Source organism: Cheilinus undulatus, linkage group 6 (assembly GCF_018320785.1).
Source record: "Cheilinus undulatus linkage group 6, ASM1832078v1, whole genome shotgun sequence".
In the NCBI taxonomy this organism is placed as follows: domain Eukaryota; kingdom Metazoa; phylum Chordata; class Actinopteri; order Labriformes; family Labridae; genus Cheilinus; species Cheilinus undulatus.
Window position 1 is genome coordinate 13568495 of NC_054870.1, and position 25469 is coordinate 13593963.

The window sequence follows — 25469 nt, forward strand, 5'->3', positions numbered from 1 at the left end:
TGGTAGAAGCATGTAGATTGTTTTGAAAGTACTATAAAAACCGTCTACAACAGAATGAAATTTAAAGAGCTGCATCGGTAAAATTAAACTATTTCTCATCCTCTTTAAGCACATCCATATTCGTAACACTAAAAAAAAATCTTTCTGTCTGAAATAGATTATATTATCGTTTTGTGGTCTTTTTTTCTCATTAGAGTTTTTACAGTGTTGAACACGACACACGGATGAGCGTGTGTGTTAATGTGTGTGCACTGGTGAGCAAATGTGGGTCTAAGCCTGCTGTCAGAAAACGAACAGGGATCGTCTAACTGGGGCTATAACCTCATTTTTTTGGAGCTAACAGTGGCACTCAAACAGAGTTTGTTTTGCTAAGTTTACCACTGCTGTATACAACAGTCCGTTGCGCTACACGTTAAGCTTTTGATTAATGATACGCACAGCCAACAGCTGATAGATATGTGACTGACAGGCGGTGAGATGAGAACAAGACATGACAACTCAGCGACTGAATCAAAGTTAGAAAGTCCCAAATAGCGACACTATGAGCGAGTCCACACAAATACACAAACTAAATATACTCTGCATTCTCCTCACGATGACTGCACAGGTTTCCAGCAGCAGCATTAAATCATTTCACACTGTTATGATGAACTTATTATGCATTGGTGGATCATGTGTGGCCCCATGTAGCGGACATGGAGGAGGGGGTGGGGGTTGGAGTGGGGGTGGGGGTTCTTCATTAGCTGTCAAACCTACAATTTTAAAATGTCCAGAGCATCTTTGTGATCTTTTATAATTTTCCAGTATGGTATGGTGTCAGGAAAGCTGCTGCTCCTGGCGTCTGTGAGGAGCAGAGGGAGCTATTGCATGTACTACAAGAAGATATTTAGTAAGTAATGTTTCGCTACTTGCATATAGCCCACAAACTCTTTCGAGCTACACTATTTCGATTGATCTGCATGAAACTCTCTGGGTCGTCTAACTGAATATAGGCTACTTGGAAAGTAATAAGAAGAAGTGAGGAAACAATAAATGATACAGAGCAGTACGACATCTCCAGAAAAAAGCAACTATAACTGCTTTACGTCAGCTACAGTAACTTTTAAGGGACATGTGACTCAAAAGAGACCTGATAGCATCAGTTAGCCCATGTTGTTTGTGATGATACCAGAGGAGAGAGGATTAGCCGACTATTAATAAAACTGCTGACTGGAGGCATGCTCACATTAAGTTTTGTGGAAGGCGAAGGCCAATGGCGTTTGTGAAGCCTTGGAAAGGACACTGCAATGGTTAACAACAGCTATGAGAGTGGACGGAGTTGATGGGGATGACTAAATAAAGTCTGGATGGTCTTGTTTGTATACAGAGCACATTATCATTTCTCTTTGTTTCATTCAGAACTGGAATTTGAAGGACTAATGTGCAGCATAATGTAGAAAACACCTTGGGTAACTGGCAGCTCCATGTGCAACCGACATTGATAGATTACAGTAATTATGATCTGCAGGAACACCAGAACTTGTTCATAAGGTTGTGCGAACACTCAAGGGGTACACTACTATAAAATCAACCCCTACTATATATAACAAACAAGATCTCAAAATTGATCAAAAGAATTGTAATAACAATTTTACCAAAATTCAGCAGCTCAACTTTGAAAAACGGTGTGAAGAAAGTCACTTAATACAAACAAACCTACAAATAATCTACACAGAAGAAGCAGTGTTTCTCAATATTTTCCTTGGAAAAAAATCCCCTTCACTCTCCAAAATTCAGACCATACTGGACAGCTGAACACTAAAAGTTGGACACTGACTTTTTTTGTACAGAGGGGATGTGAGAAGATGACTGAACTTTTTGCAGAGAAACATTTGGCTTATAGTTGCTGCCTCCATCTTGCTGGAGATGCGAGTCAAGCTTTCTTTTCTCATTTTTAATCCTAAGTGAAACTGATGTGTTATTTATGACATTCATGTCAAATGTAAGTGAAGCTGCATCTGACAACTGTCAAGCATCTCTGCCAAAGCAGAAGTAAACCAAGTGATGCTACCAATACTCTATAATTATTTGTGATGAATGTATCTTTAACAGTAAACTGAAATACAAAAATAAAGTTTGCTTATGTTCTTGATTTGTAATACAATATAAAATTATGTTGAATTTGTTTATTTCGAGGAATCGTCGAAGATGTTTCGGACTGATGATTTTCTGCTCTGTGATCAGGATTTGCTTGATCTGTATTTGTAATTGTTTTAGTTTTCTGGAAGTCTGTGTCTTTGTTAAATGAATAGAGAATAAAGCCTTAGGTTTGTTTCTGATCGCAACATACCTGTATAACTCATAACTGTCCCATTAATCAAAAAATGATTTGGTAATTTTTTTTTTGTTTTGCATTGATGCATTTAAAAGTGTATTGCCTAATTTTCTTGCAGGTCTTGATTTTGGAAATTTACAAGAGGAGTTGTTATGAATTATTATAATTGTTTTTAGCCTTTTTCCAATTTTCCAGGTGCTGATGTTTCCCAACTAGGCATGTAAAACATGCCTTTCTTGTTTTAATGATCCATTTTTGCAGGTGCTGCTGATATTTAATGTTTAAGCCTTTATTACCCAATCTAATTAAGTGCTGTCAGTAATTTGCATGCCTCATTTATAAGGGTACTTAAGCTAGAGCTGTTGTGTTTAGATAGTGAAGCACAGGTGTGGAGGCAGCTCATGGTAAAAGTATGTGTTCACTTGCAGGATACTTCTTTAGCCGACATCAGGTTTCTGCAGCCCACATGCTTTTTTTCCACACAGAGGCAAATATTTTGGCTGTGCTGGCTGCCTGCCTCAAATGCCATGGCTGAAAAACACAGCTTTTATTATAAGTCTAAATGTCATTCAAGTGGAAATATTTGTATCCTTATCCTTGCTGTAAATATTAACCAAATCAAATTCTATATTTTTTCTATATTATGAGGTAACCCTAATCCACACAAACGTTATAAACTCAGCCTCCTGAGAGAGGAATCTGGTGCTTGAGAGTCCCTGAAGGCCAAAACAATGTTACTCGGCTGACGCAGGCAGTGACTCATTCTCAGTGGCATTAATGCAAAGTCACTCGTGTAGCCGTCGAAGCTCCTGTGTGTCTCTGTCTCCATTGCAAAAATATACATCAAACACACACACAGAGGTCATGTCACTGTGGTTTACATTTAGGAACAAATATTCTGAATGTGCACTACTATTCTCCTATGTTTTGGTCTAGTGGCCTTGCTGATATACATCTTAGTGAGTCACAATACCATCATAAAGAGGTCTGAGCTCTCAGACAACACAGAGCAGTTAGCAGCTCGATTCTACAGCTCAGCCTTTACAGTCCTCTGCGCTTTCCTCGAGAAAGTGTACAATTATCACTGACGCTCTGTGTTATATAATATGTTTTTCTGTCCTCATGCATGGTGTATTCTGTGCATCATTGTAAATAACCTCTTTGCAGGTCAAAAACAACTGCAACAATGATGATCACATGAATATTCTTGCTTCGAGTGGGCCTTAGTGGGTCCATGGTAACAATTCATAAACATCAGCTGCCCTGACTCATTTAAAGAGACTAAACATGCAGTTTAAGAAGGAATCATGCACTTAAATGTCTGGTAGTTTTGAGAGTTAGATAAACCAAATTAGAGTGACATCTTCAGGCTAAGAAGTATCACTACAAAAGATGAGGGGAGCATCAATGTCAAATCATTATCCTTAAAGTCAGCAGTTGCATTTTTTGTGATGTACAAAGTTTAGTGGTGTGTTCAACAAACACTGACATTTGTTATCTAGAGGAATTCAATGCTGCAAAAACACTTTTAATTATTGTACAGGTAGACATGTAACCTTTAACTGCAGCTGCAGATAAACCATCAATCCATAATCCACACCCAGCATTACACCTACATTAACATTAGACTGCAGTTTGAATGATCCCCCTTCTCTGCCTTTACTGCTTTTACTTAATTGTTTTCCAAAGACAGAGGTTTTCTTCTACTATCAACCCTTCTGTTTGATAACAATCAACCTCAGATACCATCTAGTTATCTGTGTAAACAGTCAGTAACCAGACAAGTTAGTCTGTCAGAATCTGACCGACCACATGGACTTTCCAACAGCAGACAGTGAGTCACTATGCTGCATTTTGCTTGGAGGAGAAATCTGTATTTTTAAACACCGGCCATATTTTCATATTTTGTAGTCTGGATGACTAATTGTTAAAAAAAAGAAAGAAAACTTCAGTACATTTTTTTCAACTAGCAAAATCACAGAAAACAACTGATTCATGCAGCAAAAGGCAATCACCCCTTGTGTTCAGTTCAGGGGTCACGGTTCAGGTTCATACTTCGGTTTTGGGGTCACAGTTCCGTACGAGTTCTGTTCAGGAAAAAATGCAACATAAATTTCTGGATTCACAACTCAAGGTTTCCCTCATTTGTTATTGATTGTAGTGAAGTTTCGGATTTGTTATGTCTAGTGTAATTCACTACTACCTGAGACTGGTTGGTACAGCCTTTGGTATAAGAAGTATCTTCTTAAACAAAGTAGCTTTAGTTGGCACCGCATGTGGTGTTTTAAAAACATGAAACAAAAAAAGGACAAATGATCAGCCCAATATTTCTGGTTTTGCATCATATTCATGATTATTGCAGTGTGCTGTAAAACCGTCACATTGTTATTGGTATTATAGCTAATAGCCAGTGCGGTGGTTAGTTGTGCAAAGTCACAACTTGTGTATGTCAGTGAAGGACCATAGACTACTTTATGTTAACACAGGATGGGACACTGTGATGGAGCCTGAGCAGCACACTTAAATACATGCTTGTAGTTCTTGACTCCTGCATATTTGCACGTAGCCTGTGTATAGTCTGTAATATCTTCAGCCCTCTCTGCTTTTACATCAAGAGACTTTCAAAAACAGTGTAGGGAAGTTTAGGAGAGGGGTAAGAAGCTAGAGAGCCTCATATCTCCACTACGAGTTCTTCCTCTATTTAATTAGTTGATTAATAAATGTTAGTAAACAGGATCCCAAAGTCATCATCTTATGGCGGGGCACCTATGAAATTCTTAAACCTAGGTCAAATTTTTGATAATCGACTGACCTTCACTGAAAAGCAGTTTTGCGTAAATAGTGTAGAATGCTTTTTTCAGGCAACCAATAAACAGGATGCAACGGCCACAACATCACTGAGACTGACCAAATAAACATACATTCTCTAAAGTGCATGTTTAAACCACTTCAAGCCTGAGAGGTATTCCTAGTATTTGACAATATAACATACTACTCTTCAAATCAGTCAGACTCCTTTAAAAACAATAATTTTAGCTTTTAGAATACAGGAGCTGTTTGTTCATCACTTCATATTTTGATGATTTCAGATTCCAGTAGTCCCACAGAAATCCTTTTTTACGTTATAGTCCTGTATTGTGTAGTCTGAATGAAGAAGTTATGAGTGGAAAGTGAGTGTTTGGCCACAGCTGAGTTTCCTGCTCCGGTGTGCTCTCTTGCTGTCAGTGTGGATAACTTCATTGAAACTGTTTGCTGCCACTTCTTTGTGCCTCTCCACATTCACTCACATGCAACGCAGTGGTGTTAGGAAACATTCCAGTGTTTCATCAGAGCACAATGAGGTGTTTCTAACAACCAGACACCCACAATGACGGCTCATAATAATAGCTGGGCTTCATAGAGACAATTCTAATCAATATTAAAAAAAAAGATGTGCTGGCTAGATTTGGACATCACTACCAAAACTCAAACAAAAAACAAGAGAATCACTAGAAACTTTGAGCTATAACTTACAGTTCACAGATAATGAAGGCATGCCTGAAGCCATATCCAGCTGTGCTTTAACTAGTGTACTGAATAAGGTATCTTGTTTGCACTATAACTAGTCAGTTTGTTTACATGCAGTCAAATTATTGTGGTATTTTGACTAGCTGCAACTGAAATCACACCAAATCTGATTTCTCAGAGTCAGACAAATACGTCTAGATGATGCTGTTGGAGATCAATTTACTCATGAATGTACACAGGGTACAAATTGCCGGCGGGGGGGGGGGATTTCCCCCCTCCTGGTTCTGATATCTCCCTCTCTGATGATAAATTTTCATCCCTGGGGGGATACGTTTTATCCCTGCCCCTACTGGTGTACCTGCATTTGCCCATTGCAGTGCAGTGGCATAGGCATATTTTGCATGTAAAATTATACATAGTAACTTATTCCAGCTCTCCTCACTTGGTACAGTCTGCCTCTTGTAAGCACAATAAGTAGCTGACAGACATGTCAATCAATCAGCCCTTACAGCCTCATCTAATCCCTGCCTTCCCGACTCAACTTTCATGAGCCAATGACAGCCCGATTTACTGACACAAACTTACCAGTAGTTTGTTTACAAAGTTAGCTAAAACAGCAGCATGTCCAAACGACCAAAATTATCTACATGCGAGCATAAAAAGGACATTATTAAAGGAGGAAGGACTTATGAAGCAAAGAGAGACATTTTTGAGATTTATTTTTACAGTTAATGTTTGTTGGAATTCTGATGGCTCAAACCCTGCAGCTGCGGGTGCTAACTAGACATCAGGCAGATGCCGCTGTCAAACCCATGTCATGGTCATAGACTGATAGAACATCAATCTCCTCGGAAACTCAGCAGAAGCAAAATCACCAGATCAGCAGCTAACTCTCTTTAAAACCACCAGCAAGTCTAGTAAAGCATTGAGCTGGTAAAATGACACACTGCACAACAACCCCGATTTTTGACCCCAAAACTGCTGCAGCAGCAAGATCATACCTGTTCTAAAGAGCGCAGATTTTCATCTTTCAGACTTATTTAAACCCCACCATCTCAAGAGTTTAATGGATCTAAAGAGACTAAACGGACTCCCTATGAACCGTACAGAGGACTAACTGGCTCAGAAAACTGATAAGATGCTCCATGAGGGTGTGTAAGCTCTCTGTAAAGGTAGGCTTTATTTCACCTGTGATTCTCTGTGATGAAATTAGAATTATATTCTACAATCGTGCATGTTTGGCAGTTGAGAGGTGATGATATGGCATAGAGCTGCTGTCTGTGGTGCCCCACCATGCATATACATGCCTCCGTCTGACAAGATAAGACCAGATGTTCTCAGATGCACCGCAATCTCTGCGCAGGGCCTTTACCCTGAAGCCCAACAGCATAAATGCTAAAGGTAGTCAGAGTCATGTTATCATCTGCCTACAGGTATCACTGTTAAGCTAGAGGTATGGTGTTCATTTCATTTGTACCAAAAGTAAAGCATAAAGTGTGTACGAAAGGCACAAAGTTGCAAAGTTTGTGCATTTTTTACCATTCAACATACAACTGTAGCTCCAATTTACTACTAGCACGTATGTCAATATACTGTTCATCAAGATTCAATTCTCAAATTTTTAAAGGAATTAAATAATAATACCAGATAACACTGTCTCATAGGCTTTGTGTACAAGTCAGAAGCTTTACATGTAAAGAAGAACATAGGGTGGAATAACACAATAGGGTTTTTATACAAGTTTTAAGATGAATGAAAATGGTCTTGACTGTTCTTAAGTCTCAAACAGGTTAGCTATGCTGCTGAGAGTCACTGATTATAGTTAATTTTGTAACACTATGCTTTGTCCTGTCATTAACATTGAAGGCTTACCTGAACAAGGATCATGTTCAACTTCCCAATGTACACCTTCTCTTTCTGCAGAGAATCAAAAAACAAATTCATCAATGTAAGTCTGATCACAAGCCTTCTGTAATTTTATTATATAGCAGTAGTTCCCAAATGGTGTGCTGAGGCACACTGGTCAGCCTAGAGGCAAGTTATAATAATGTTTTTATTATCATTTGTTTAATTCTATTCAGTTATTTTGCTGAGGTTTGCCATGAGAATTTATACAACCACACATATTGATATGACTACACAATGAAAAAAGAAACTTTAACAGGTGCCATAAAGGTATGAATATCAATATGGTGAGCCTTGAGACTGCTGAGTTGCACCTAAAATTATTCTGTAAAGCAGTTGTGGTCTAACTCTTTTGCCCAAGGCACACTTAAGATCAAGTCAATGTATGTTCAGATAAAAACACAGACTTAAGGTCTTTACATACTGAGCCCATTATTTTTGGATGCTTTTTTTTTCGGATCCCTAATCCGAAAAAATGTCACATACTCGGACATTGCGCACCGAGTCCAATGCATTTTTTTTTGCCTTCACTTTGAAAATTTGTAGAATTTGGCAAACTGTTTCATAGTGCAAGCCTGTGGCTCAGTCACTCCTTTAAAATTCATCCTGACAGAGAGCTTGATACAGCACATGCTCTTGCGTCATAGCGCTGAGCCAAGTTGGAGAGATGGAGAGCAACTTTTCAATTCTGTCTCAGTTGTGACCTGTGAGTAGGCTACAACGTATGCCTTAATCTGTTATATTTCTGTGGCTGATATCCACATAATAAATGTGAAAATGGTGTTTAAAGTGAGGTTTGGTGCGAGAGAGGGAGAGAGGCAGCGGGCACTGTTTTGAATCATCAATCACCCCTTTAAATTACTTGAACTGTTACAAAATTTCTCATAAAAATTGAATCTGTTCCAAAAAAAAATATGACAAACGAAAATTTCGGCAAACATGATTGGAACATGAGCTTGATTTTCTTTTTCAACATGTGAAAAATTTGGACGAGAAAACGGACTCAGTGTGCAAAGGCCTTAGACCTTATTAACATAGCAGAATAACAGCAAATAACACAACCACAACCAAGCTTAACATTCTATTCTTCATACGTGGGGAAAAAAGAGACATTAGTATCCTATTTTAATATGGAATCCAAACTGTACAGATTATGCTGCATTATTTTTTTTATCAAGTCTGCATGATTTTATTATTATTACCTAATCACCGTTCTTCTACATTTTAATTCTCAATTTCAATTTAGCACATCGTTTTGACTACGTCTTCATGCCTTAATGCATTGGTTGCTGCCATGTGATTGGCTGATTAGATATTTGCCTAAATACAGTGTTGAAGAAGTGTACCAAATAAAGTGATCTGTGAGTGCACACTGCAAAATGCAAACATATTATCTATTTGAAAGCCCAATTTATTACTACCACAGAATGTTTTTTCTGCATTGTGGTGCATATTTTGGAGATGGTATGAAACTGATTATTTTCTGATATGTGCTTATTAAAAGTTTTTCATCCAGTTCAATAGTACAGCCAAAATGCATACACATGGGAAAATACAGAACTAACTCTGACTTAAAATTAATTTTATCTGTGCAACTTCTGCATAAATCACCAAAAAGACTTTGTCCACTGCATGTCTTAATTCAGAGTACAAAGATGCTACATACCATTGCATATACCCAACAAACAGACTTTATAAAAGCTGCTTTTGTCATTAAATTATTTAAATATATGTGAAATATAAAGTAAAAAAAAACAAAACTAAGCCCCATGGTTGTTTAGTCAAGTGTCTTGAAAAACACTTTCTAAAGCAGCTGAAATCATCACATTCATCTGGACGACACAGCACTTTGGTTACCTGAAGTGCTAAGTGCTGCCCTGAGACTGGCTTTAAGCTTTGCCTGTTTGCATGCTGCTCTGATGTCAAATCAACACAAAAACAAAATAAGATCTACTCTGCTCTGCAAATATAGCCACTTATATCCAATATCACAGATATAGCACAGCCCTGGAGACCTTGACATCCTGTTACCACAGATAACGTTTATTCTCATCGTAAGGCTTTTCTCCTTGTTTGTTGCATTGTTTTAACATTTCTTAAAATAAATCAACCTGTTTTTCATAATATTTCAGTTTTATATGGATACTGGATTGGTTTTAACTTCCACACACTGCAATACAGGTTTATTGTAAACTCAGATTTTACCCACCTCCACATTAGATGCATCTGATGAAGTCTTGATAATGAGACCAACAACATACTTTTTTATACCTGAAAACACACAAAGATAAGAGAAACACTGTTAGTAACATGCACAAAAAAAATTCATATCCTGACATGACGAGCTGCCTGAAGCACATTACTCAGTTCGTTAGCCTCGCTCCTCTGGCTCATAGCTAATCTAATCTTATCCCAGTATTTGGATTTTTAAATACAAAAAGTGTTGTCTTTGACTTTCATACTGTAACAAAGTCAGTTTGTAAACACAGTGATCTGAGCTGCAGCTGCCACTTAACATCTACAGGGCTGAAGTTAGGTCTGTTCAGTAGGGAGTTTATTTACCCAGTTGTTCTTACAGATAGTCAAGCTAGTGGATGTAAGCAGAGCTTTTGAAAAAAATGTGTTTTCAGCTTTGAATTTTATTAGCACCTGTTTCTAAATATTTTGTTCCTGGGGTTTTGTGAGCTGAGCTGTAGTTTTAAAGACAAGTCTGCTGATAACCCTGCACTAGATCTGTCAGACATACTCAGGCATCCAAGTTCAGTGTAAGGTTGTCAGAGTTTTTTATACTTTGTTGACACCACGGGTTCAAAAACAGTACAATCTTTTTTATCTAATGACTGAGAGTACCAAAAACTTTTATTAATAGCCTGTTTTTCATAATACTGTTGCAGTTGAGAACTGAATGTATAAAAATCAGTAAACTCCTCCTGTTTCACTACTGAAAAAGTTGATAATGTACATGTGCAATTAAGACAGTGTGCAGGAGTTTGTCTGCAATTTTTGATGACTGAAACATGCAATGATATTAAAGCATATATTGATACTAGGGCTTAGTGATAAATCATTGTAAAAAAAATAAAATTTCTGCTGATATTTATGACTGATATTTTGGCAATAAAAATCTATTTATTAGCTGTAAATATTGACTTTACAAACAAATAAGTTAGTGGCGTTTTAGGCTGTACTAACAGATCTACGTTGTCCCAAGTCTTTTTCTTTATTCATCATCATTCCTTACACTTTAAAGTGTGTTCTTAGAACTGAAATGTGTTAACTGTTCATCATAAAACTTTAAATTGTTATACGGACTGAAGTTGTAAGTCTGAGCTACATTAGAATATCAGTATTATATCGGTATTGATTAAATTTAATTTGTAAATTTTATCATATCAGTTATTGGCAAAAATTCAAGATTGTGCATCCCTAATTAAAAGTCTGTGTATCCTTTGCATGCATGTTCAGGCTACATGTGACGTTGCTGATATCACAGATACACCCCATGAGGCTCCAGGCAGATGCTGAGTGTATGTAGTGAGTGCACTACTGCTAAAAGAAGCACTTTGAACCGCTCAAAAATAGAGTACAGCACTGACATGCTGATGGTTTACTTTACAGCACCAAGTGAGCTTGACACAGTGGGCTTTCATATCATGAGTTACACCCATGGTACTGGCCAGGTTGCATAAACGTAATTTTGAACATCTTTGGAAATGGTTGATGACAAGCAAGTCACATAGTAACAAGTTAATTTAAGTTTATGAAGAAACAAGTCACTCCATCCATCCATTCTCTCTCCTCTTTCCACCTCCTCTGTGAGTGTGTCAGTCACTGTCGCAAGGCTTCAGTGTGTAACATTCAAAATCCAAAAATGGCCTACAAACCCAAATAAGAAAAAAAAATTCATGGGTTAAATTAAATTTGCGTACATTAAAAGGCACTTCATTTATCTGGTCTACTTTCCCCTAATTTAAATATTGCAATATTTATTGTAAGACAGAAAACAATTGCGATGAGTTTTTTCTATTATCATTGAGCTCTTATTGATACAGTCTGGTTTTTACTGGTATCATTTCAAATTTTAAATTGTAGTATCATGACAACACAAGTTTACTGTTCAGGAAGTTCATAAGGTCACAGAAACAATACATTCGAAGCTGAACAAAATAGGCAATGAGAAGGAATCAACTGATCTGAACATGATTAACCATAATATTTCATAATCATCATTTTCTGCCAGAACCAAAATCTTTTAAGTCAAGAAAAGTATGAAGCAGAAGAGGAGAAACAGGGAGGTCGGGCACCAGTCATGGCCAATATCCTGAGAGCTGAATGGGGGTTATGGAAGGGTTTTCTTGTGCCAAAAGCATCAAGAAATCAAGCTGGCGTTTATGAAAACTGCTTTTACTTACATTGTATCATGTCTCTAATGTGTAAATCTGAAATTTGTGACTCCTAGTGGTAGCTATTTAAAAAAGTCACAATGCCTGGGATTATGTTGTGCCAGTAGGCTGTCCCGTTTTCCCCTACGTGTACCAAAAGATTAATGGTCTGAAACAAACACTGGGTTCTTCCTACAAACGAATACAGTCTTCATTAGAGTCTTTAAATAAGTCACCATCACATTAAAATTCCACACAAGTAAGTTAAACAAGCAGAGTAATAACTTCTCTTTAAGTTCCTCAACTTCTCCACAAAGCTTTTAAAATCATTGCCGGCCTGTTTTGGTCGTTTCCTCTCTGAAACAGCTGCTACAGTCCAAAGCCCAACCTGGCTTGCAGCGGCCAGCGCCAGCCAGTCGTGCAGAAAACAAACCAGCATGCCTAGTGGGAGAACGCTTCTCGACTTGGCAACCGCACGTCACAACACTTAAAAAGGCACTGACACAAACAGAATTTATCTGTGAATTTTCACACTAAATGTAGCTTTACCTTCACATTGATTCCTTGGGAGAATCTTCCATCTTGTTTTGATAACCGTTTCCAGAATCTGAAGAGCATAGTACTGTAACATGCAAGGAGAGAGAAGCATTAGCACAAAGCTGTAAGGAAAACACACAATAACAAGCACTGTGCAATTTTAATAGGAACCAAAAACAGTATGAAGTGGGCCAAACTTGTTTCAACTTGCATTTCTAAATTGGATTGGATTGAACCACATCTTTCATGCAGATTTTGTAGTAGCTTTGCAGAGCATTCACTTGTAGTTGTTTTTTAGATTTCTAAAAGCAGCATTAAGCTTGAACTCTGCAGAAGTCCTGCTGTTTCTCCCAGCATCACACCAGACAGCAAAACACAGCAAAAAAATACAACGATCCATTAACCAGCTCCATCTCTGATTGCTCTGATGGCAAGTCTAATGCTTTATATCCATGTCAATGTTCTGGGGTTGCAGTTACTGAAGGTTATAGGGTTGGGCATCGAGAACTGTGTTTTTTTTTTCACTGAACTGGTTCAAGTATATGTGAGGGAAGTTTTGAGAAAAAGCAATCTGATTTCTGATTACGAGTTCCTTATAGTGCTGTTCAAATCAACTGAAATTTTGTCTGCTGCATCAGAATACAGGTCTAGTGCATGAGCTTAACTATGGGTATTTAAAAAGTAAGCAACCAAAAAGTAATCTGAAGATAAGTTCATTTTTGTGCAACAAATAGGGATGGGTACCGAATTCGGTATTTTTATAGGTACCGACCGAATTCAGTTGGTACTCCCGAGTACCGATTCTCGTAAAATCAAACGTTACAATGTCTCAGTACCTAAACGCATCCTTGTGACTGCAAGAAAGTGGAAGAGTAGTTGACTTCCATGCCAGACGTGAACGCAGCACAGCATGCACGAGCATAATGACATCAGTAGCAGCTAACTGAATCAACAAAACAAGCATGGCTGATAGGAAGTGGTTAAAGTTAGCGCTCCACTTTTCAAAATACAATGCAGATTACGCTGCAATATTTGTGACATGAAGTTCAAGGTTTACCACAGCAAAACCTATAATCTGAGGAAGCAGTGTGATGAATGATGATTTAGATCGGCTCCTGCTGCTTCCTGCCCGTCCGCCCCCTCCCTCTCTCTCTTTTGTACTGAATCCTCACTTTAAACATTGTGATTTGCCCGTTTATCATGTGGATATCAACCACGGAAATATACTAGATAGAGGAATATGTTTGTTTGCTAAGTCACCTAACAAGACACTGGATTAAGGCACAGTAACGATTTTCTAGTGTGAATGCTTCCTTAAAGTTGCTCTCCATCTCTCCAACTTGGCTCAGCTGGTGCCGTATCAACCGCTCTGTCAGGATGGATGGATTCAAAGTGATTTTGAAGGAGCGACAGAGCCACAGGCTTGTCCTCACTGCTTATTTTCATCACAAAATGAAACAATTTGCCACTTTCTTTCAATTTTTTGCAATAAATACAAAAAGAACGCAACAAACCCAGTGTGCACAGTTAGGGTGTGTGACGTTGTTTTTTGTATTAAGGCTCGGTTATGCTTCTGTGTGGACGGCTGCATGATTGATTGATGAGTGAGGAGTAGACTCTGTTCTTACCAGGGAAGATGACATCTTCGTTTAATAGGAAAAAGAACTGTATGAGGAAAGAAGATGTGCAGTACACGTAGTTCATGGTAGAGGAAGTAGTTTGTTTACTTTCATTTGTTCTTTGTAATACTTTAATTGTTAAAATTTTATACCTTTATTTATATATTTTGATTCCATACTCTATTGTTCATTTGTTTTAAACTGATTCGCCCTCCATGGACTCCAACGCACGTTTTTGCAAGAGGGGAAATTAGAGGAATAGGGGGCAGTGGTGCTTGGTTTTAATTTGTGCAATATAAAGAAAAACGCTGGGTAGTTATAGTAGTTTAGGTTTTCCATGTTGGAGTAATTTGTATAAACACTTGTGATGTTACTTTACAAATGGTTTTTGATGTTGTTTTGATACATTTGATAATCGATGGTGTCTTGATATTGAAAATATATATCAAAAACTCATAAGTTTTGAGGCTATGTAACATTTATTATTGCGTATCATTCACACACAAAAGTACCGAAAATGGGTACCGTTGTCTACCAGTACCATACTGGTTCAAATGTGAAAGGTAGCCATCCCTAGTAACAAAACAAATCATCTACAGCAGGGGCATGACAGCAAAGTGGCATCACAGAGTCAATTTTCAAGCTTTTTTGTTCTTTTTAACAATAACAGTAGCAGCATGTTTTTCAATTAATTTCAAGTTTAAGCTAATAACAGCTGAACACCTGTTACCTTGAGTGGAAAAAACTGCAATGCAGGACATATGCATGAGAGGTAAGCCAAGATAGTCAGACTAACAATCACCATCTCAGTTAAAGTTATTTATAGGGATACACTAATACCAGTACTGAGTAATGGGCAAATACCAAGCTTAAATCAATGTTTCTTACAGGATGATACCAAACCTGAGTAGTCGGGATGGTAGCAGGGGTTTTCCCATCTGCATTTTGTACGTTTTTTTTGCCTCTGCTCTTAAGACAGTGTTCATCAGCAGCCCTGTTTATGAAGAAACTCAAATGATAACACTTGCCTTTTGAAATGCTTCACTTGTAGGGTTGGGTATCGTTCCGATACCGGTGCAAAATCAATACTGTTTATATGGTGCTGGTGCTTAAACGGTGTTTGAATCGATACTTTTGAGGGGATAAAGGTGTTGAAAGTCAGCAGGAGAATAAAAGCCATTTGGGTATAATAAATGGATTGCAGAAATATCTTTGACAGCCATACTGTCATTCTGAAATCAGTGTAGGTAAGTCACGTGTTAATGCCTACTGTTACAACAAAGTGCAGGATTATAGAATAATATCAGTAGCAAGCAGCAGCAAAAAGTATTTTTAAAAACTGTGTAAGAAGCTTAATTTCAACATCCTCCTCAAACAGTGCATTTACTGTAGGGACCAATACAGCTTCACCCAACACCATTTAAACGCGTGATATATATATATATATATATATATATATGTATATATATATATATATATATATATATATATATATATATATATATATATATAAAACTACAAAAACAGAGTAACTGCATAGACTACTGGTCTATTAATGATGATTCGGAGTAATTACTTGCTTTAAGGTAGACCCTATACTTGTTTTTTAATCTTGTTTCGTCTTTTATCATTATAAACAGTATGTAAATCTCGGCATGTGATCAGTGACCTATACTTATGTATGGGTTGGAAATTGAGAGAATAAAAGGCTAAAGTTACCGTTTTAGCTATGGTATGGAAATAAGTATAGCTATTGTTTGACTTTAAATGGTATGGTTTTGAAATTCAAAACTGTGGTATTGTGGTGTCTTATTCTGAAACTGAGCAGATGATCCGTGCCTTCTGTTGCTCGTGTCGACTTCCTGTTAGGGGCCAATCTGCTCTGTTCAACTTGACTTGTCAAAAATAGGCCTGGCAAGTATCCTGAGTGAAGCAAAACATGGTGTCTCTTTTGAGCACAAGCTGGAGACAGGTGTGCTGTGGAAATAAAATCATTGACCAAAATGGCCACACTCTGCTCTGCAATGTGAGCTGAATGCTGCACAGAGGGACCTGGTGCACATTCTGGGCAATTGTATATTAAAAAAGTAAAATACAGAGTTCAAACCAAAGTTGTCAAACTTTTTGATAGTTTGATGCTTTTAAAATTCCTAGTGTTTTATGACAACACAATTTCTGTCATATTAATGATCAACAGAGTATAAAAGAGTATAGATCATTTTAAAAAGTACATTATTTCACAAGACAGGTGTGAAGGAGAGAAATTAATTCATCCAAAAATTTGAAGCAAACTAACAGTACACAGGAGTTTGCATGCCATTTTATTCAACTGAAAAAAGAAATAATACCAATGGGTGCCTAAGACTACTGATTTTTGCCTCGGTTTTGAAATGGGTATTGATGTCATGTGATTTTTTTACTTGTATCATATGAAGTTTTGAAATTTGGGCATTATGCCCATTCTAATCAAAACCTACACAAAGCTGTCGATACCCAACTCTAAACCATGTGAGTGACTTTTTCAACACTAAAATGTAAATTGTTAACTCTTAGGCTTGAATCGGATCCTTTTAACTGGTGTGTCATAAGGAACAGCAAGACCAACCACAGGTTCGTCCTTAAATTAATTTAAGATTGCTTAATAGTGAAGCATGAAGAGAAAAATAAATTGTTTTGGGTTTTGGATCTAGTGTTACTTAAACTGACTGTTTCAACTGTAGGGATCATCAATTGAGGAGTAATAAAAAATAATGAATGGCATGTAGTAAAAGATGTTATTAAAGCAGAATTAACAATGTGCTACAGACAATGGGGCACTGGAAGATTAAAGGTGAAATCTTCTTACAAGCACACTCACTGCACACCATTGGCAGGTGTCACTGGTGCTGCACATATTACATGTTTGGTTTCACCTTTAACTGCCAAAATATGCACAAACCACCACAAGAGGTAAGACGAGAGAAAACTGCCAAGTGCTTTGCAACTTTTTAGCTGGCAAAATCACATTGTTAGAGGGTCTTGGCTTAAGGACTGAGGGTAACAGGGGAGAGGAGGAAGAGGATGCACCGTAAAAAAGGAGAGAAGGGTGGGACGGGAACAGAGCCATGATCCCTACAGGTGAAATTAAGCCCTCAACAGATTGTCTCTCTACAATGGATCCTATGACTGACTGCAGCCTGCACCCTCCCTCTGTCCAATGAAACAGATGCAATAGAAACGGATGAACAGAATTCAGTCAAAGGGAATTTAAAAAGGGTAGACCTTGTGGAGGCCTGCCGTCAAAGCCTAGCTGTGTCATGATGCACAGGATGACACACCCCTTTTCTTCCTATTACAAGCCATAAACATAATGGAACATTGTGATTAATATCAAATAGTCACAACTTGAATTCATGACATTTTTCATATATCATAAGCACTGCAGTAACTACGAAAAAAAGCCAAATGTTCAAAGTGCCTTTAAATGATGCACTGTTTAAACTAATGAAACAAGATAAATGCAGAATTCAAGAGGTGTTTACCTTGTGTTCCCTCTTTTCCTCTAATGCCCTTTTTGGCAGACTTAAATTTAATCACTAGAAAAAAGTACTGTTGATACATCAACTTAGACATTAGTCATGAACGTCAGTGTTAAAAGCAATCTTACAGGCAAGCAAAAAAAGAAAAACAAGGCCAAAGTCAAAGGTGTGTGCTTTGAGGAAGTTGCGTATTCACTGCACTTTATATTACCATTACCAAATGCATTGATTTACCTTACAAGCATGAATTAATGCTTTGTTATTTAAGCATTTATTTGCTATTATTGGAGATATGAATCTCTAATTGCATCTTAGCACTAAATCACTGGGTTCACTGTTCATGGATAGTTTGCTTTATCAGCGGTAGCAGAGCAAAGGCAGTAAACAACTTGTTGGGAGCAACTCAAATCTGTGAACTGCGAGTAAATAAAAGGATCTACACATGATTACAGCTTACAAATTTTGTCAAAAGGTTGTAAATTGGAAAAAAAGGAGAATTTATCTGATTAAACTATTGGGAATTCTTTATATTCATATGAATGGTAACAGCAGCTGGACAGTTGCTAAAAAAGTGTGTCAGCAATAACTGCTCCTGCAGTTTGATTGAAGCCGTTTACAGTGTGTTCTAAGGTTATCATTTCATTATTAAGTGTTTGCTTCAAATCCTAATCAACAGCCTGCACACAACATGATTTTCTGTCTTGTAATTTATTGAATGGAAAGCAAAGCAAAGATAGTGGTTTTGCTCATTCACATGATTTATCTATGTTATTTATGTGTATTTATTGTTCATTTTGCCATTTATTTTTCAAAGATTGTGCCTGTACCACATACTGAATTTTAATTTTTCTTGAAGTGCAAGGACAATCATTGCTAATACTGCATGTTTGTGTAAAATGCAGTGACACAGAGGTCAGCATTACTACTTACTTACTATCGTGTTACAACAAATGATCACAGCTCATTACATTGATAGGGTTTTAGAAGATTTTAAAGTATAACCACCAAAAATGCCTCATCAGTTTACCTGGTAGATTAGACCAAACAGTTTTCATTCTCTAAGTGCAGAGGTCCTGCACCGATCAAGAAGGTACTGCCATGCACTTCAGCTTGTGCTGTGTCCGTGAACATAAAGATGCTTTCAATTAAAAAAAAAACAACCATATAGCAACTTTTACCTAATTTTAGTAGGTTTTTATCAAACCACAGTGGTTTTAGTGAGATGCTTTGTTTTTAATTTACAAATATTAGGCAAACACTTCCTCAAAGCACATGCAATTGTGTTTCCACTGATGTTTTCTTGACTGGAGCTAGCTTACTTTGGTGTTCATGTTCTGGGAGAACTCAAGGATGGTGTCCACTCTTGTCCAAGCATCTGGGTGCTCTTTTAAGTGTGTCAGCACCTCCTGTGCCATTCTTTGCTAAAAAAAAAAAAAAAAAAAAAAAAAAAATCACACACACAAAAAACAAATGCAAAACATATTTTAAAAAAACTTTAGATCTTCTAATGAGATGCAATTGAAAGATGTACAAAAGAAATTTAGGAAGTATGAGAGCAAGAATTTAAACATAGAATCTCAGGTGTTTGTTTTTCTAAGAAACCAGGGCAGAATATGTGCTCTGTATGCTAAACTACAAACTAATGTGTGCCAGTTATAAAGTATTTGCATACGATTCACAGCATACCTGTGGTCCAACCCCATGGTATAGACAGTTCACCACATTATCCAGCAGGTTGATATCCAGTTTCTGGTTGAAGTCCAGCAGCTGCTGTGCTGCATGGTCTGCTAACATTGTCATAATTGCTGGCATAGAGCTCTGCAAGGAGGACAGCAGAGGGAGGGGGTCATGAGTGCACAGAACACATTCAACGGGGCAAAGTCATGTGAACTGTGTGTTTAGAAACAATTCCAAACAGCTGACCACTAAACAAAGGTCCCCCTGGACCTACCAGAGCCATGTCATTTTAAGAAGCTCATGTGTCACAAGCCTGTCAGTGATCAAACAGTACATAAAAGAGGAGTGTTGTGCCTGGCTATCTTTTGGACATTTAGCTTTGCCTGCTGCAGGGGTCAGGGCATGCAATTTGTTACTTCTTCTCAAATTCTAGTCATTATACATGTTAATGTTGACATTGCAATAATTAGGTTTCCGTTACACTTTGATGTTACTACTAATACCACACATACTTTTAACATAATAACCAGCATTAAAGTTTTTAATCCATTTCACTGCTGGTTATTGTTTTGTTTGTCTCTTCTTATCCCACACTACAAATCTAGCACAGTTGCTGCAGATGGCTTTTTAAGAAGGTCTGGTTCTGCTTGAGGTCTTTGCCTGTTGAAATTAAATTTTCCTTGCAACTACTACTTGCTTAATATTGTCTTTGTACATGACATAGCAAAGAGCATGGTCTAAACCTGCTCTTTTTGTAAAGTGTCTTGATAAAACATTTCTATGAATCTGAGCCAAACAAACACAAACTGGCAGATTTTTCCTCATGCAGCAGAGACAATGACCTTTATTCCTCAGAACTATCACAAAGTTTGACTTATTTATTTTTTGTTTGGCAAAATAGAATTTGACAAAACTTGCACAACGCTCTCTCTGCAAAAACAGGTTATTGATCTGCAAACATTTGAGTTGATCATTCATAAAACTAAAAGCAACAAAACGACTTAAAAGTTGCTACAAACTCTGAACAACACAACGCGGAGTGCTGCCAATCTTCTTTCAATAGTCAAGTATTTCTTAATGAGAACATATTAAAGGAGGTTAATGGACCCACGTGCCGGATACACAAGGCGACGTCACGTTGTTTACATCTGCAAGTGATGGAGCTCACTCCTCCAAACACAGACCGCAATACAAGTAGTGACAGTGGGGTCAAAAACACTGAATAATGAATGCGGCTTACAAGTATGTTGACAGTTACTAGCATTTACTGTAACGTAACCCATGTATTCGGTCAGCACGCCGCTCTAGCATACATCACAGTAAATGCTAACATTAGCTGGCGTTAACACTGTACTCCAGGCTAGCTGTTAGCATTGTGGCGCAAACACAGTTCACATGTGGGGCTCCACTACTGACTGCAACCACTCCCACCAAGGATACCAGGGACGGAGGGCGCCCATACATGATTTTCCCAGGGTGTCATTTCAACGACGCTGTTTATGGAAGTTGACGGTTTGTGTAGCGGCTGCACTTCACAGAGACTGGCAATGGTTTGTCGTAACGGTTACGTTTTCAGACGCTGTACTTTACGCAGAGATTAAGTTAACATTGGCCACCGCTAAGTACCTAGCAACATCAATTTGACATCCGCTCACATCACGCACCGGAGTGATGCTGCTGTGGTGGGAGAGGCACGGATTTAATCATACAGCGTTTGGTTACTAATTCGTTTCTGCTGTCACACGTTACAAGACAGTCTTGGTTAGTTATGCATTTAGTTGAGTTAGAGCACTTTCATTGACAGCCAACGTAAGCTAATCCTAATAAAGTGCTAGCTAGGCAGTCGGAGGCTATTTGGTTATCCCAATGATGCTATTCCCAATTAGCTGAAGAAGCACGATGACAGGCAACGTTTAATATCATGTAACATAACTTAAAACCGACACCAATATGCATTTTATTGCTGCTACAAGTAAAGTTAAAGTACGTTAATCACAGCAAGGCAGGTTGGCACTTCACCGCAGTTACCTACCTAAAGTCCAAGGCTCTGACTGAAAAGAGTGGCGTCTGCCAAAGAAGCTACAAGATAAAGTGAGTACTTGAGTATCACTGATGGTTAGAAAGATTCCTATTTCTGCAGCGTTGACTATCTCCAGCTCCAGCAGTGAGTGATGTCTGGCTGGTATGAACCACTGATGTGGATTCCAAAACTACTATCACGGCAAACCCTGCAATATGTCACTCCGATACATTTTACGAAACAAAGTAAACCTTAATTCACTAATAAATTCGTTAGTCTAATAATTTTCCAGCGGGGCGGTGTAGAGGTTGTGTGCCTGCGCCTCCTCTCCTCTCTCAAGCAACTAACTCTCAACCGGTTGAAACCGGTTCAGACTGGGAGATTCCATCTCGGTTTAGTTTTCAGCCGATGGCGCCGCGTAAAGTTTGGACTGGGGTTACGCCCACTCTGCGTTGTGATTGGCTGAGGCTGCGGCGGAGACTTCCTACTTGGTGTGTTATTGAGTGATTGACCTGTCAGTCTTTTTCAATTCGCTCAAGCGCCCACGCGACTACTCCGCCCGGAGAGAAAAAGAGGGCAGACTCCCATGCAGAATGGACTCCTATATGACTCCGTTTATCAGAATAGCGAATAAGTAAGCGACCACAGTTAAGTGCTTCTTCTAACGGTCAAGTTATACATTACCGTCTCTAACGGTCATGCAACATCGCATAGCTGCACGCGCAACACAAAACGAGACGCCAAACTAGTGCCGTTGTTTGATTTTATCCACTCAGTATGTCTGTGAATGTTCCTCCACTTTAAAACGTAGTATATCCCTAAAGGACAGCGCCTGTGTCTTTCAGGTACACTTAAGGGTTGAGTGATGTGATAAACCGCAAGTATCATTCATTTGCCTGTTGCTTGTAAGCTGGTAATTTTCCACCAGCCACGAGTGGGAGTGGTTACATGATCATGAACGCACGGGGTTAGAAAAACGACCTGAAGGAGAATTTGTCTCCCGTATGGGCAACAGCAACAAAGTGAACGGCAGACTTGATAAAAAATAACGTCTCAGCTGCAGCAGAGACTCTAAATGTGGAGGCAGTGTCCGTATTTTGCTAACTGAGAGCCATATTCAGCGTGCACTACTGTCAATGAGGATGCAAACATGACAGCGTTTTTTTTCCTCCTTTGTGGTCACGTGGTCCAGCGCGCTACTTGATGGAAAAATACTGGATTTGGTGTGTAGTGGAGACAGTACACAACCCAGTAAAGTCATTCAGGGAGGATTTTTCAAGGGGCATTTGAGCCTTTACCCAGCAACACTGTCTACCTCTCGTGTCTTCATGTCTCCTCTGCATATAAGAGCACTTATATAGATCGTTTATGTTACCAAAAGTAGTGCTGCTTCTGCAAAGTACTCTCATTTCGCGTTTTCTCGTCTTTGGACTTGATTTGTGAACAGATGTCAGTTAATTCTTATATTCTTTGGATGCAACAGCTGCAGCAAAACATGGAATTGAAATAAAACCTATCGCTTTAGTTTAGTTTTGTTTAAGTTGAAACCAAAAAACTTTTGCAACATAATCTGCTTAAAGTTTATAACCAATGCATGCAGTAACCTGATGCAAAGTGTCAATATAATGAGAAAAAGTGCCATATATGGCTCAGAAGTTCAGCGTGCATACAATATTCTGACCTTATTAAAGTTATTATATGTGTGAACAGTTGGAATGTCACTGTCCTTGAATCACAGCCTCACACTGCAGACATTAGGCTCGCGTCTGAGCCTTTGTTGTTAACAAACATGATGTCAAAGCCTGTCATATGTGTTGGTTTATGGATGCATTTGGTTTGCCCTCCATGCTGACACATTCCTAGAATCTGCTGCCCCTAGAAAGAAGAGTTAACACCTAGTCCTGAACATAAATGGGCAAAATGGCTTTTCAGGAATACAGCAGTGTCTGAAGTTTAAACTGAGACATAGCCTATAAGCAAAAAAAAAAAAAATAATAATAAGTAGCTTCAATTCTTCTGGTTTATCAATAAATGTACTAGTTGCCCAGTTTACATTATTTTAATGCATCAGCTGAAAAATATATGAAATATATGTGAAAAGCAAAGTGTTACTTTAGTTTTGTTGTATTAATGTTGAAAATTAGTCATAATGACGATTGTAATGATTCATATATGGTCCCAAAAGTGAGAAGCGAATGTGTTCCTGTAAGAAACTTGAGCGAAAAGTTTATAATGTACAGAATTCCTAAGCAGAAAGTCATCCATACAATTAATTAAACAGCATTTCCCTCTGATAATGAGCAAATTTAGTGTTTATTTTCATAATGTTAACATACTTTTATCTTTTTTTTTAAATTCCAGAGTGTGTTTTCCAAACATAACATGGTAATTCCTAAAATAAAATCACCAAAATGTCTTTATTTCACAGGAAAATGGAGTACAATGGAATTGTATGCATGCTTGTCCTCTAATACTTTTTAACATGTTTTTTGGTCCTGTCTTGCTGTTTTAGCTTGTTCTGATCCCAAACTGCAACTTTTTCATTTGATAAATATAAATGGCTGGAGATATTTCAGAAATTTTGCTCTCAGTTCTTATTTAGAAAGTAGGGGTGGGTCCTGTGACTCAACCAGTTGAGAACCACTGAAGAAGTGCATCATAAACTGCTTAATGCATATGTTGCAAATGCATGCTACAAAGCAAGCATCATTATGTCGAATGACTTGAAAAAACATTCCCTCAACTTATTCAGTAAAAGTTAACACAAACAAACTTTTCTGACTCCAGTGTAATAATCATAATGTATGTGCACATTTGGGGTGTGACTGTCATTAAATAAGCCTCACACCCTCAACGTTTGGCTCATATCCGAGTTTTGTTGTTATCAAACATGATGTCAGAATCTGTTATGTGTTGGTTTATACATATATTTAGTTTGTGCTCCATGCTGACACATTCATAGAATCCTCTCCCCCTAGAAAGAAGAGTAAACATAGAAACCGGTCAGCTGACTTTTCAGGAATACAACTGTGTCTGATATTTTTATCTCAGTATTTTATTACACATATTAACTGTCAACACACATACAGAGTCAAATCAAACAGTGCAAACATTGGTCACAGTCTAAATTTCTCACCTTTATATGCCATTAAAATTGAGTAATAATGGACCTAACAGTGTGACATGGAGATTATCAGTTTCTATGCATGTAGGGAGCATTTGGTATATCACATTTGATGCTACTTTAGAAATTATTCTGTCCCACAACATTTAAATATTCCTGCTAGTTCTCAGTGAATTATCTCTAATGCAGAATTTTGTAGTTTATATCTAAAGAAGGGTGTTTAAGTTCCATTAAAAACCATTGATTATGCACTTGAGTCAGTGTGTTAGCATTGGTATGAGACCAAATATGAGTTTTATTCCATCCTAGGACCATCTCTGTTGTATCATCAATAAACGGAAGTAATTCATTTTACAAGAAGTGAATGATACTGAACAACCAACTTCAGTGAGAGCCCTTAACCCAAGGACTACAACAAGAAGTATGAAGCTCAATGTTGTTTATTTAAAAAAGTATGTCAGTAAGTTTACCCCATTAATCTTCAACATGGGTGCATGACCTCACAACAACACCCTCTTACCTCCACTTTGCATTTTGAGGATATTTCTGCTTCTAAATCTGCTTCTTGAACTGCACATTATCAAATCTAAGCAAGCCTGTTGGTCTAAATTTCTGTAAAAATATCTCATCACACAAGCCACATTCAAACCAAGATATAAAAAGCAAAACAATATGGCTAGCAACTGCTGAGATGTCTTTTTCTAAATACATTAGTATATGTTATTTCATGACTCTCAATACGATTGCCTGGTTATTAGCAGATTTTTTTACAAATTACATCAATTCAGGCCTGAATTGTTGTGTTTTATCTGGAAATATGATGTTTTTCTTGTTTTGATTTGTAAATGTAGTTTAAAATGAGTGTA

General features: G+C 37.8%; 1 protein-coding gene across 2 annotated transcripts in view; it reads right to left on the reverse strand.

Annotated features, from left to right (window-relative positions):
- The window catches only part of xpo1b (exportin 1 (CRM1 homolog, yeast) b), a 49131-nt gene extending 27280 nt beyond the window's left edge, over positions 1-21851 (reverse strand). Inside the window, exons 1-6 of one of the 2 annotated variants that reach the window (XM_041789508.1) lie at positions 21492-21851; positions 19469-19600; positions 19102-19203; positions 12658-12730; positions 9936-9997; positions 7694-7738 (exon numbers count right to left, since the gene is read on the reverse strand). In XM_041789508.1, coding sequence (XP_041645442.1) covers positions 7694-7738; positions 9936-9997; positions 12658-12730; positions 19102-19203; positions 19469-19594 — 408 coding nt within the window. In that variant the 5' untranslated portion in view covers positions 19595-19600; positions 21492-21851. Of the gene's footprint in view, positions 1-4329; positions 4378-7693; positions 7739-9935; positions 9998-12657; positions 12731-19101; positions 19204-19468; positions 19601-21491 lie in introns of those variants that run through there. The other variant, XM_041789509.1, reaches the window with a different exon arrangement.
- Between the last annotated feature and the right edge of the window lie 3618 nt (positions 21852-25469).